General features: G+C 36.1%; 1 protein-coding gene across 5 annotated transcripts in view; it reads left to right on the top strand.

Moving 5' to 3' along the window:
- Window positions 1–13,828, top strand: part of igf2bp2b (insulin-like growth factor 2 mRNA binding protein 2b) — a 67,177-nt gene extending 53,349 nt beyond the window's left edge. For 2 of the 5 annotated variants that reach the window (XM_087235753.1, XM_087235754.1), the window contains exons 6-12: window positions 507–635; window positions 2,781–2,846; window positions 3,750–3,866; window positions 7,562–7,636; window positions 7,760–7,891; window positions 8,785–8,898; window positions 9,853–13,828. In XM_087235753.1, coding sequence (XP_087091879.1) covers window positions 507–635; window positions 2,781–2,846; window positions 3,750–3,866; window positions 7,562–7,636; window positions 7,760–7,891; window positions 8,785–8,898; window positions 9,853–9,951 — 732 coding nt within the window. In that variant the 3' untranslated portion in view covers window positions 9,952–13,828. 5 annotated transcript variants of the gene reach the window in all.
- The last annotated feature ends 776 nt before the right edge of the window (window positions 13,829–14,604 follow it).

Raw genomic sequence — 14,604 nt, 5'->3', positions numbered from 1 at the left:
TCATTTTGATCAAAATGCTATGAACAAAAGCGCAGCAAAATTTGCTGTCAAAGTTTACACTTGCTTTATTATATGATGAACAGATGTATTAAAAAGTAGCTATTGAAGTTTACACTTTAGTTACCATCATATTTTTGCTTTCACAATTTATCCGAATCATGAATTGCAACTTATGCTACAAGAGGCCTGATAAACATCAGACACATTCCTTTACATTTTAACTGGAACAGGTTTAACAGTGCCAGAGAATGGCTTTAATCCTGTTTCTTTAATCCTAGTAAAGCAAAACTTGTTTTGTCTGGACAGATAATCTGGCAGAATGGCATTAATTCAGTACAACAGTTCAATCATTTAATTTGCTGATTTGGTAACTGTTTGATTCACAGTTGATTGTCGATCAAACCTGTAAAACTGGAAAAGACTTATTCATTTTAGTCTCTCAATTGCATTTGCAGACTCACTTGTACTTTATTATTGACATGTCTCTGTCTATCTGATTTTAGCAGCAGACTAACATGATGGCTGGCCTAAATCTGAGTGCGCTGGGGATCTTCTCCTCTGGCATGTCTGTTCTCCCTCCTGCCTCAGGGCTGCGTGGATCTCTGTCCACCCCTGCCAACTACAGCCCTCTGCTGGTGAGTATCAGCACGTGCAGCCTGGCCACAAGCTGCTGCATTGGGACACTGAGATGTGAATGACTGGACAAAAGAATGTTTGTGTATCATGTGTGTAAATTTGCATTTAAACATAAAGGGGACCTATTATGCAAAAATACGTTTTATAAGGGGTTTAAACCCAGCTGTGCGGCAACATTGTGTGAATATAGCCAGCCTTTAATAGAAAATTTTTTTTAATCACCTTTTATTCCACCCATTGGTCAAAACGCTCCCACATTAGCATAGACTGCCCTAAGGAAGAAGCAGCTGTCCGCCATTAGAGTTTTCACACTGTACCTGCTGAAGATAATGTCAGTGCATAATCTCCATTCCTACCTTTTTCTGAACCTTCTTCTTTTGAGTTTCAGTTTTTCAAAGAGATAACGTTAGTCCTGTTTTGAATCTGCCGCTATGGTGATGCATAGGCATTTGTAGCTTCACCCATTTTTTTAACAGGGCTTGAGCACAATCTCATTGAATTTAAAGTGACAGTCACCAAGATGGCACAATTTGGATCAAAGAGTTTTCAAATTGTTTCAAAGAGTTATAATAAAATTGTGTGCTATTTTGAGCTGTAACATGTCTGCACATACAGACTCTGGAGAGGTCCACTTTAAGATGAGAGACTGCAGGAATAAAAACTGTTTTTTTTTTTTTTTTTTTTTGAGGTTTTTGGGATTCTCTAGGGTTAACAGAGAATGGTCTGAAAAAGAGGAAATATCTAGTGGGCGCAAATGCCTTGTTGATGCCCAAGGTCAGGGAAAAATGGTCAGACTGGTTTGAGCTGAAAGAATTGCAACAGTAACTAAAACAACCACTTTTTACAACCGATCTATGCAGAAGAGCATCTCTGAACGCATCTCATGTCCTACCTTAAGACCAAACAGGGTGCCACTCCTGGCAGCTAAGAACAGGCAACTGAGGCTACAATTCACACAGGCTCACCAAAATTGGACAATAGAAGATTGAAAAAATGTTGCCTGGTATGAGTCTCGATTTCTGCTACGACATTCAGATGGTAGGGTAAGAATTTGGCGTCAACACCATGAAAGCATGGATCCATCCTGCCTTGTATTAATGGTTCAGGCTGCTGGTAGTGATGCTGTAATGGTGTGGAGGATATTTTCGTGGCACACTTTGGGCTCATTAATACCAATTGAGGATTGTGTTAATGCCACAGCCTACCTGAGTATTGTTGCTGACCATGTCCATCCCTTTATGACTACAGGGTACCCATCTTCTGATAGCTACTTTCAGCAAGGTAGCAGGTGGATCGTCTTAGACTGGTTTCTTTAAGATGACAATGAGTTCATTGTACTCAAATGGCCTCCACAATCTCCAGATCGTAATCCAATAGAGCACCTTTGGGTTTTGGTGGAGCGGGTGATTTGCATCATGGATGTGCAGATCTGCAGCAACTGTGTGATGCTTTCATGTCAGTATGGATCAAAATCTCTGAGGAATAGTTCTAGTACCTTGTTGAATCCATGCCATGAAGGATTAAGGCAGTTTTGAAGGCCAAAGGTGGTCCAACCTGGCACTAGTAAAGTGTACCTAACAAAGTGAACAGCGAATGTAGACTAATATTTGTTTTTATGGCACTTTTTAAATTTGTGTGTAGATTTCTATAGCAAAACATAGTTAACATTAAAGTCTGTTAAAATCTTTTAAAATAATAATTAAGCTATAATTTTCAAACTTTTCAAATGCCAAAGTTACACCCAACTTTTAATTTTATTCACATCTACATTCTGAAGGTTTTAGAGAGGGATATGTTCATGCATCATTTATTTGATTTATTAAATAAATTATTATGAATAAGTATTCATGGATGTTAGCAGTATTATTATGAATTATGGATTGATAAATAGAGATACTTAAATTCCCTTCTGATAAAATATTTTCACTCTAATTTGTAAAAAAAAAGAAACAAGAATATTGAACCTGACTTTATTCAATGTTCAGATTGTTGTTTTCGAAATGTATAACAATTTTATGACAAAATCATCCTTATCATCTGCAGTGTCCAGCCTTAATTATTTATCTGTTTATTTTTTAAAGCGTTTAAGATATATTTTCACATTTAGCTCATCAAATCCTATGTGTGTATGTTTGCCATCACAGGGACCCTCAATAATGGGAGGTCTATATGGGGTTCCTTCTTCTGGAGCTTTATCTCTTCAGCAAGCAGTGAGTACTTGTTATTATTTCATTTAATTTTCTACTCTGCATAATTCTGTTTATTGTCACATAGTCTCATACTCGAGTAAAACATTTTAAATTGATGTGTGTGTGGGATAGTTCACCCAATAAAGAAAACTCTGTAATCATTTACTTACCTTTTTACCTTGTTTCAAATCTTTCTGAGTTTCTTTCATTGTTTTTTTTTCATAATTTTATATTTTAACAAGTTCTGTAAACAACATATTACACATTTAACATATTACACATAAACACATTTACCCAGTGTTATACACAATATATAATGCAAACTAATGTGTTTTATTAAAATATTTTATGTTATTGGATTATGAATAAGTATAAATATTTCGATTTATTTTATTAATAAATAAATAAATAAATAAATAAAAGCATGTTAATTCAAAGTTGTTACCTAATTTTAACACATTTTTATTTATATTTTAATTATTAAGTCTTTAACTTTGTACTTTATGATCCATGGGGGTCAAACAATAGTTTGCGTGTCTATTTTCAATGCATTTATTACTTTGCATTCAGTTTTTGCATTCAAGATTTTTTTTAAAACCTACCAGAGGATATAGTGTTTATGTGTGTATTGAGTCAAATTTTATAAAGTGTGAAGATTTTGAGGCCTTTTGGGTTGATTCTTTAATTTAGTCATTTTTCAGTTTCCCACTTGAATCTGTTCAAGTGAAGTGAATATCTGTTTATCTGTTCACTCTCTCTTGCTTTTGTCAACATAGCTAAGTAAGGTAATGCTGTAAAGTTGATTTGCAGCTATTTTATAAGCACTGTATGAATAAATGTATCTTGGCAAGTAAGATTACTTACTTTTTGTTTATGTGCGTGTGTGTGTGTGTGTGTGTGTGTGTGTGTGTGTGTGTGTGTCAGGGTGGTGAACAGGAAGTGGTTTATCTCTTTATCCCCACTCCGGCAGTTGGAGCTCTCATTGGGAAGAAAGGGCAGCACATTAAAGAGCTGGCACACTTCGCTGGAGCCTCAATAAAAGTGAGACACTTACAGACAGACACACGCTGATTCCCACTGCAGTTCACTTCACTCTCAGTGCCAACATTAACCAGCTTTAAATTGGGCTTGAATGAGAGAATGAATTGGAGCAGATTGTGTGTTAAGGCTTGTTATTTAATTTAGTTTTCTCTAAAGGGTATTGTCACTTAATAAAACTGTTACTTTTTTATTTGGTAAATGGTATTTAGTCAATGGTTGTGGTTTTGTTTAAATCAGGGGTGGCCAAACTTTTTCTTATGGAGCCCCAAAAAACATAAATAATTGAGGGCTGTGGGCTAAAGGTAAATATATCAAATTGTATTACATTTGCTTAGGTAATTTTTTATCTAATTTTTAAAATAATATTTAAAAATAAATATAAATCATTACTTTAATTGAATTAGGCTAACTAGTTAATTTCATAATTAATTTATTAAAATGAAAACAAACAATTCCATTTATAACACAATGGAGTTCAATGCCCATTTAAATGATAATAAAAACATTTCATTAAAACTTTAATTCAAGCTTGCTTTTTTTTTTTTTGGAGTTCAATAATAAAACAAACAAAAGATTAAAGGACTCCTATGATGAAAATAAACCATTGTAAGCTGTTTAGAAAGAACTGTTTATGTATAGTGTGTTTACTGTCATATTGGAGTAAAATGAATCTATCAAGTCTTTTCTTTTTTTTTTTCTTTTTTATATTTTCTGACATTAAAATAGGACCCTAATCCCAGTGATTGACTGATAGGCACCATGTTTCTGTAATAACATGTAAAAACATGAACACGGAACATTTTGCAAATAAACTAGGATTAAAATAAACTCTTTCAAGTTTAAAACGTTTTTAAAACAGAGCATGTTTGTAATTGCACGAAGCATGTCGAATTGCACGAAAAAAAATCAGTAAAACTGCGAGACCGCGAAAAGTGAACCGCATTATATCAAGGGAAATTTGAAACAACTAAAACAATTTGAAATAAAGAGTATATGGGTAATCTTTATTATCATAATATAAATTATAATATGTAATGTAATGTAATTTGTATTTATATAGTGCATTTACCATGAATGGTCATTCATCCAAATTGCTTCACAATCAATTAGGGGCGTCTCTCCACACAACTACTAGTGTGCAGCATCCACTTGGATGGTGCGACGGCAGCCAAAGGAGAGCGGCGCCAGTGCACTCACCACACACCAGCTATTGGTGGAGTGGAGAGACAGTAATAGAGCCAGTTTGGTGGATGGGGATAATTAAGACACCATGATTGTAAGGGCTGATTAAGGGACTTTTGGCCAAGACACGAGGGTTACACCCCTACTTTTTTACAAGAAGTGCCATGGGATTTTTAATGACCACAGAGAGTCAAGAACTCGGTTAAACGTCTCATCAGAAAGACGGATATAATATAATTTAATATAATATAATATAATATAATATAATATAATATAATATAATATAACATAACATAACATAACATAACATAATATAATATAATATAATATAATACAATATAATATAATATAATACAATATAATATAATATAATATAATATAATATAATATAATATAATATAATATAATATAATAAATAATAATATAATAAAATACAATGTAAGGTGACACGTCGCCTCCCCTCATTAATACGCCACAGCGGAATTAACCGCCAACTTATCCAGCACGTTTTTATGCAGCGGATGCCCTTCCAGCCGCAACCCATCTCTGGGAAACATCCACACACACACATTCACACACACACTCATACACTACAGAAAATTTAGCCTACCCAATTCACCTGTACCGCATGTCTTTGGACTGTGGGGGAAACCGGAGCACCCGGAGGAAACCAAAGCGAACGCTGCGAGAACATGCAAACTCCACACAGAAACGGCAACTGACCCAGCGACCTTTCTGCTGTGAGGTAACAGCACTTCCTACTGCGCCACTACGTCGCCACTATATTATATTATATTATATTATATTATATTATATTATATTATATTATATTATATTATATTATATGCTGGATAAGTTGGCGGTTCATTCCGCTGTGGCGACCCCAGAATAATATAGGGTCTAAGCCAAAAATTAATTAGTTATATAATATAATATAATATTCATTCATTCATCTTTTGCCGCTTTTCCGGGGCCGGGTCACGGGGGCAGCAGTCTTAGGAGAGAACCCCAGACTTCCCTCTCCCCAGACACTTCCTCCAGCTCCTTCGAGGGGATCATGAGGCGTTCCCAGGTCAGCCGAGAGACATAGTCCCTCCAGCAGGTCCTGGGTCTTCCCCGAGGCCTCCTCCCAGTGGGACATGCCTGGAACACCTCCCTAGGAAGAAGTCCAGGAGGCATCCGAAACAGATGCCCGAGCCACCTCAGCTGACTTCTCTCGAGGTGGACGAGCAGCGACTCTACTCGGAACTCCTCCTGGGTGTCAGAGCTCCTCACCCTATCCATAAGAGTGCGCTCTGCCACCCTACAAAGGAAATTCATTTCGGCTGCTTGTATCCGAGATTTTGTCCTTTCGGTCATGATAAAAAGCTCATAACCATAGGTGAGAGTAGGAACGTAGATTGATCGGTAAATCGAGAGATTTGCCTTTTGGCTCAGCTCCTTCTTCACCACTTCTGACCGGTACATCGACCGCATTACTGCTGCCGCTGCACCAATCTGCCTGTCAATCTCACGTTCCATCCTTCCCTCACTCGTGAACAAAATCCCGAGATACTTAAACTCCACCTGGGGTAAGAACTTTCCTCCAACCTGGAGATGGCAAATCACCTTTTTCCGGTGGAGCACCATGGCCTCGGACTTGGAGGTGCTGAATCTCATCCCAGCCGCGTCACACTCGGCAGCAAACTGCCCCAGTGCATGCTGAAGGTCCATGTCTGATGAAGCCAACAGAACAACATCGTCTGTGAATAACAGAGATGAAATCCTGTGCTCCCCGAACCAGACCATCTTAGCCTAAGGCTGTGCCTTGAAATTCTGTCCATAAAAATTTTGAAAAAAATTGATGACAAGCGGCAGCGTTGCCGGAGTCCAACATGCACTGGAAACAAATCTGACTTATTGCTGGCAATGCGAACTAGACTCTTACTGTTCATACAGGGACGAGACGGCCCTCAAAAGATCGCCTCTGACCCCATACCCCATAGCGGCAAAAAATGCCAAACTGAGTCCTGTGGCATTTGGCAGTTACTAGAGCCCAGCCACAAAATATGGTTAAAAAATGAAATACTTTCTGGAAAATGATTCATATTTACATGGGTAAAGTGGCTCTACAGTCTAGACCAGGTGTGGGCAAACTTGATCCTGGAGGGCCAGTGTCCTGCATAGTTTAGCTCCAACCCTATTCAAACATACCTTCCTATAGAGTTCAAGTGATCTTGAAGACTCTTATTGGTTTGTTCAGGTGTGTTTGACTACTGTTGGAACAAAACTCTGCAGGGACACCGGCCCTCAAGGATCAAGTTTGCCCATCCCTGGTCTAGACAGTCAGTTGTAATTTAATGATTTGATGCAATAATACAACCCATCGTTTAAAGGCTGCAATCACAGTGCTGCAGAACCCAGCTGAAATATAGAAGTAAACATAGAAAGTAGCAGTTGAGATTCTTTTTTATTGCTACCTAAATGCTTAAATAAGACTAAATAGAAAAAAAATCTGTTTTGTGCTTCTTTAGATTGCTGCACCAGAGAGCCCTGATGAACCCGAGAGGATGGTCATTATCACTGGACCACCAGAAGCTCAGTTCAAGGTAAAAGATGCTATTTGATTGCTTACACTCCCAGTCGTAAAAATAGATTCTATTAGGCATGTTTCACATCCACCTGTATATTTGTTCTTCATTTATCTTGTTTGTATATGTGTGTGGTTGTAGGCACAGGGAAGGATATATGGGAAGCTGAAAGAAGAGAATTTTTTCACAGCTAAAGAAGAGGTGAAGTTGGAGGCGCATATAAAGGTGCCATCAAGTGCTGCAGGACGAGTCATTGGGAAGGGGGGCAAAACGGTAGGTGTGCTTGTTTGTGTTTCAACTTGATTTTCTCATCAAGGGACTGAACATTACTAATTGGATTCTTCTTTTGTTCTTCTTTTTAAGGAAAGTAATGTGAAATACAGTGCTCATCATATTGGAGTACACCCCTCACTAATCTCTCATTTAAATTAATATTTTCTATAGGAAGCTATATTATATTTGTGCATATACATTCGTTTAGTCAGTACTAAAGCCAAATCTGGAGCTTATCTAACAAAATAACTTACAATAATGGTTAAAAAATTAGTAGCCCAATTTTATATGTTAGGGAAAAATAGTAAATAACATTTTCAAAATAGCAAAAATTAAAAGAAACAAAGTACATATAAAATTATGTTGAATTGTTGTAGTTTTTTTTTTATTTATTTTTTTTTTACTTTTTTTCAGTTTGGTGACTGAATTATTATTTTACTAAATAAATCTGTTCAACAAATCTGCAATGTGCAAATGCACCAATATACATTACCCATATTCACTGAGAAATGGATAAAATATTCTTTTTCAAAATGGGATGTACTCATTTATGCTGAGCACTGAATGTGTTATGTACTTTTTTTGTGTTGTTTAAGAGTAAGATTGTTACTTTTAAAAGTAACTACACCCAACACCAATCACTGAATAACATTGTGTGTTAAAAAACAGTAAAACATACACACAGAGTAGGCAATAAAGTAATGAAAATTGCATAAAAACATTAACTTTAAGATTAATATTAACTTAAAATAAAAAACAGAAACCAATAATTCATATTTTGCTGTTTCATCTTGTGATGAATAATGGCACCTCTTTTAAGGAAAGTTAAAACAAGAATGAAAATTCTGTAACAGAGTCTGTGTGTTTGACCTCTGACCTCCTATCACCCACAGGTCAATGAGCTGCAGAATCTCACCAGCGCCGAGGTCATTGTACCACGGGACCAGACACCAGATGAGAACGATGATGTATTTGTCAAAATAATTGGACATTTCTTTGCCAGTCAGGTATGGTTTTGACAATCTCCCAGGTCTTAAACCTTTTACTTTTTTGTTGTTTAAAAGACTGGTGTCAAGCCGTCATTACAATAAATCAAATCAAAATTAATAACTCAAAATTGATTTTCATTCTAAGGTTTCTGATTAGACAATAAAAAGTTATTTTATGATTTTATTTACATACAAACATGAATTAATGCCCAAAGGAGTAACCCAAGAAGGGAAATCATACTAATTGGGAACTACTGTAACTACCTTAAACTATTTGAGTGTAAGAAACACAAGAGTAGTGAATCTATTGTTTAAAGAAATACATTGGAAAAAAACAGCCACAGTATAAGAACTAAAATATTATGGAATTCAATGACTGCTGTTTTCCCAACATGCTTCAGTATTTCTTTCTTTGTGTAAAACAGAACAAATCAACTCAGAACGGATTTTAAACAAGTGTATATGTATATGTATGTATATAGTCAAACCCAAAATTATTCATACCCCTGGCACATTCTGAAGCAATTTTTTTTTTACCAGAAATTACATGGGCTTCTCATTATTAACAAAATACATCATTGTAGAAAAACAAATGTATTTCTCAGCTTTTATTTACCTTTGAACAAAAAGTGGCATTTCAAAAATTATTGAAACGTTGCAGGCCATACCCACACATACATTGATATTTTTAAAATTAATTTTAAAAAATCTCTGTCCACATGAAATTGCAAAAATGCTCTAGGATGCATGTTAAGGGCATGCCGAACCAACAGGGGGCAATTTTATTTAATTTTTTTGCCACTTTTGTTAGAGAAGTAACGGAATGTTTGATTCATTTGGACAAATTATTCCACAGGTCACTGGAGACAGGTTTACACTACATAACAATGTATAAACATTAGCTGTTGATGTAAATGATCTATTTGCATGTGCCCTCCAGTCACCTTTTGGCTACAATGTGCTTGTTTACAGACGGCCCAACGCAAGATCAGGGAGATCGTTCAACAGGTCAAACAGCAAGAGCGGAAGCACCAGCAAATGCCGCAAACACCTTCTGAACAATCAAATTGATCAGCAGACGCCAGCAAGCAGCAGCTAATGAATGTAGCTCATGCAAGGACAAATCGAAAAAAATTAAAAGAAAGAATTAAAGAGAAAGAAAGATTTAAAGAGATACTCAAAATGCGAATGAGACAGAGCAGGAAGCAGAGAGAGGGAGAAAAGATGATAAATATGACCAGCAGTTAAAAACAACCAAAGAACCTTAAGCACAAAAACGTGTTTTTTGCGCATGAAAAACCCCCAAAAGTGATGATTGAAAGTGTTATCAGGTCAAAGAGATACCTGATATTTCTTTGAGCCCTTTTTAAAAAAGATGAAAAGACGAAAGACTATATGGAGGGTATGTGCACTGTGATGTGAGTGCTGGATGTGATGATGGCACACTGTGGGTAGATCTCTACATGTGGATTGTGCCCAAAGTATACTTTGTCATATATGTGTTTGCTAGAATCTGCATACATTGCGTGTGATGCAGATTTCTTTGGATAACTGAGGTACTTTCATTTTTTAGTTCAATTTGAAAGTCTGGCTTGCATAGTTTTCATAGTTCCCTACCTAGTATAACCAATAAAAAATTCCAAATTTAGCTTTGTATTAGCCAAGATGTTTATACTTAGATTTTTATTATAGGCTTTTAAACACAAAATTGCTTGGTAGGTGGGCATTGCTAGAACTTTTGCTTTAGAATTTGAGCTAAAGAAATATGGAACAAAGCAAAAACAGTACAGTTATATAAGGGAATAAAAAGGCATACATGCAACTATTTTAAGAGAGTACACAGACATCTATTATGCATTTCAGTGTCTTGTCTGTTGTATTCATTTACACTATCAAATGGAGAATTTTTTGAGTCTGTTGTTTTGGCTATGTGCACGCACATATGAAAAAAAAATAAAGTGTACTTTGGGCTTTAGGTGTATCAATTAATGAACTTATATAATAAATTGCACAGCTATGTTAAAACAATCCTAAAATAAAAAAATATTCTATAGATTTATTTAGCAAAATTTGCTTTTGTAATATATATATATATACACACCACAAGATAATCAGGCTAATTTAGCTGTGGCCTAAAGAATACGAGTAAGAGATTATTATGCAAAGTTAAACATTGTTGTTGTTAAACATTGATGTTGTTGTCACACGTGTACTGAAGAGCGGTGTTGTCGCTCGCATTCTGATCAGCTGTGTTGTTGCGCGTTTACTGTAAAGCAGGGGGTGGGGAGCGCGCGTACTCAAGAGCGGTGTTGTCACGCGCCTATTGAAGGGCGGTAGGTGGGGGGCGGGGAGGGTTGGGGGTGTCGCGGGGGCACTTTTGATCATTTTGGAAGGGCACTTTCTATCCAAGACTAGAAAGGGCATGTGCACTGCACAGGTTGAGCCTGAGCCCTATGTGTGCACGTGCCTGGTGGCAACAGCGCAAATGTTTGTTTATTCATGTGTATTTTTCAAGTCACAAGAGATTTTATGAGATTTAAAGTATTCACATTCGGGACTTTGCTATACCACAACACACAATATAGGAGCAAAACTCCTATAGTGAATCCAATTTTTATGTTTTTGGTCTTCATGTTTGTGGTGTTTACCATGTAGAAAATCTAATGTGCTTTGTAAAATCTTTAGTGTGTACTCAGCCAAATTATTACAAATATATCCTAGAAACATTCAATGATATTATAGCATGTATGACGAAAGTAGAGCGCTAACATGTGTGCCAGCATTTGACTTCCAGATCCTCTTTTATACTGCTGAGTCTGAGCTTTTATCTCTGTTTGCTGTTCTGTTCTCTTTTTCTCGCTCTTATTTGTATTCATTTTTAAATGTTTCCCCAACACAAATCTTATTCCTCACACAACACGAGAGCTGTCTGTGTGCCAACTGCACATAAAAGCAGAATTACTGTACAGTTGCAAAGCACAAAAAAATGTGCATCATCTTCGGGAATCTAAATGTACTGTACACCCCACTTGTGATTTTACACGTAATCTTAATATTAACCGACTAGCATTCAGTTTAGAGTCAGTGAGTATAATGGAAATACTTTTTATTTGCATAAATCAAGTGACAGTAAAGGCATTTGAATATTACTAAATATATATAAATCTTTTACCAAATTAACTTTCTCATAAATTATAACACTGAAGTACTGCTAAAGGTTCAGCGTTGCTATCACATGAATAAATTGTATTTTAAACTAAAATTCATTCAGTGTTTCAGATTTAATCTGCAAATTTTACTGACCCCAAACAGCAGTGTACACACTTGAAAAAGCAGAATTTGATGTGTAATCTGCAATGTGTCTGTAGGTCCTGTAATAGGAGCCCATGGAAGCCTTTTTAGGTCTACCTGACACTCATGAATGTACTGTATATGATGCTAATGCCTTCCGCAAGCATACTTTTTGTGGAGCAAATCAATATCCCCCAACCCCCCCCCCCCTTTTTTTTTTTCTCCCCCTATTGTTATGCGCTGAAATGAGTGCACTGTTTCTTTTGAAAGTTCTTTTTGAAACGTGACATCAGAAAATGACGGAGAAAATGTCTGCAAACTATTATTATTATTTGAATTTTTATTTGTAAAAACATTTCTTTGATATATAATGACGATAAATTCAATAGGTGAAGAATAAAAATGACATCCTTAACCCTTGCATGTTGGAAAGGCCAATGGAATCAAATATAAATGTATATATGCTCAAAATACAGTTGACTGATCAAATGCAAACAACCAGCATTGCAGTTATGTACAGTTTAAACCTAATCATAGAGCATACTGTAAGATTGATATTAAGCATCCACGATTGAGATATGAAAATCATATTTTGAAAGTCCACACAGCTGTGTGTGAATCAGTACAATATAACGTTCTACCTCAAGAACAGGGTACCTCAGTCCGATCTTTTCTCCCTTTTGCATATTTTGTATACCTTGTAGAGCTCTCAAACTTAGAGCTTTTTTTATTTTTCTAAATAAAAGAACAAGAAAAAAAGAGTTAGCGCAAGGCACAAATAAGACCTGCTCGTTCTTGCAAAAAGAGGTTTCAGGCCGCTTCACAAGAAACTAATCGTTGCTTTATGGACCGTTTGGATCGAATGAACTCTGAGGTTAAAACAACTCTTGGGCAACTGAACATTTGGGTTGACAGTACTTCGTTTCTTGCAGTTTTATGTTTGTACTAAAATAATCGTCTCAACAAGTAGTCTTGTCTAAGAATACAGCTTAATCCAACTATACGCAGTGTTCTTCAGCCTGTATGGAGACATTTAGAAAATGTTATCTTTATGTTACTGTTACAAATGGCTCTGTAGTTTATAATCTGTATTTCAAGGTCATGTCTGATGAAATGACCACTAACACGTCAGCTTTGAATTTATTCTAACATCGTATTTGTGTGAGGTTTTAGTATAGGAATAATCTCCGACAGTTTAATATTAGTGTAATAACAGTAGGCACGATTGAATTTGATCTTTTCAATTTGGGTTTCTGTAGAAAAAAAATTGCTGTGTCAAACCGGATGGTGTCCGGCTGTCTCAAGACCATCTCTTCTCATATCATTTACAAAGACATCATGTAGATGAAACATAATCTTTGCCGTAGTACTTATCTGCAGCTGTTTCTGTGTCTGTTTCTCATGTCTTTCTAGACCACATATAATAAATCACTTTGGGTGTTAATGCTGATCTGACATCAGTTTTTGATATCGATTCATATAATGACATCATGTGAAGTCAATGAAGGGTAAACAAACTAATTTCAGACTTAGGGTGTTAGTTAAAAGTGGGAGGGTTAAGTGAATATTCATGAATACACTTGTCTGTTTTTATGTTTTTTGGAAGGGTCACAATACCTTCCTTATGGATTTGAGCAATAAAGAGTGTTTAAAACAACATCTAAATCAGTATATCAGTTTATTGGTGTCACTGATGACTCAAAAGCTTTGAATGTTAAAGCAAAACTTGTATACTGTACAGGGAGATTTAAAAAAAAATACCACAATTTTTGGGTTGATGTCACTGTATCTGGAGAGGGTCATATTGAACATCTATGAACTTGTTTTCTACTGGAAAAAAAAAAAAAAACTTTAGGTACTCCACATTGATTATTCAAGGTTCCATAATATTTCATCCGATTAAATACAGATTTTCAAAGTTGTGGTATTCTTTTTGAATCACCTTGTAATTATACAGTTGGTCAAATTGTTGGCCCTACTCTGAAATTGTACTTATTTGTATAGTGTGCTGTAAATAAAGAGATTTTTAACACAGATAAAAGCAACTAATAGTTAATAACTAAACAATTTTTATTTATTTATTCATATTCCTTCGGCTTAGCCCTTTATTCAACAGGGGTCACCACAGCAGAATGAACCGCCAACTTATCCAGTATATGTTTTGCACAGTAGATGCTCTTCTAGCTGCAACCCAGTACTGGGAAACATCCGACCAATTTAGTTCACATATAGCGCATGTGTTTGGACTGTAGGGGGAAACCGGAGCACCCGAAGGTAACCCACGTAAACATGGGGAGAACATGCAAGCTCCACAAAGAAATACAAACTGATCCAGCCGGGACTCGACCCAGCGATCTACTTGCTGTGACATTACAGTGCTAATCACTGAACCACCATGTCTCCCTCTAAATAATTTTGTTGACAATAAATACA

This window comes from Danio rerio, chromosome 1 (assembly GCF_052040795.2).
Source record: "Danio rerio strain M-AB ecotype USA chromosome 1, GRCz13ab, whole genome shotgun sequence".
In the NCBI taxonomy this organism is placed as follows: Eukaryota; Metazoa; Chordata; class Actinopteri; order Cypriniformes; family Danionidae; genus Danio; species Danio rerio.
Note: the sequence above shows the minus strand (reverse complement) of the source record. Positions and strands in the feature narration are given on the sequence as shown.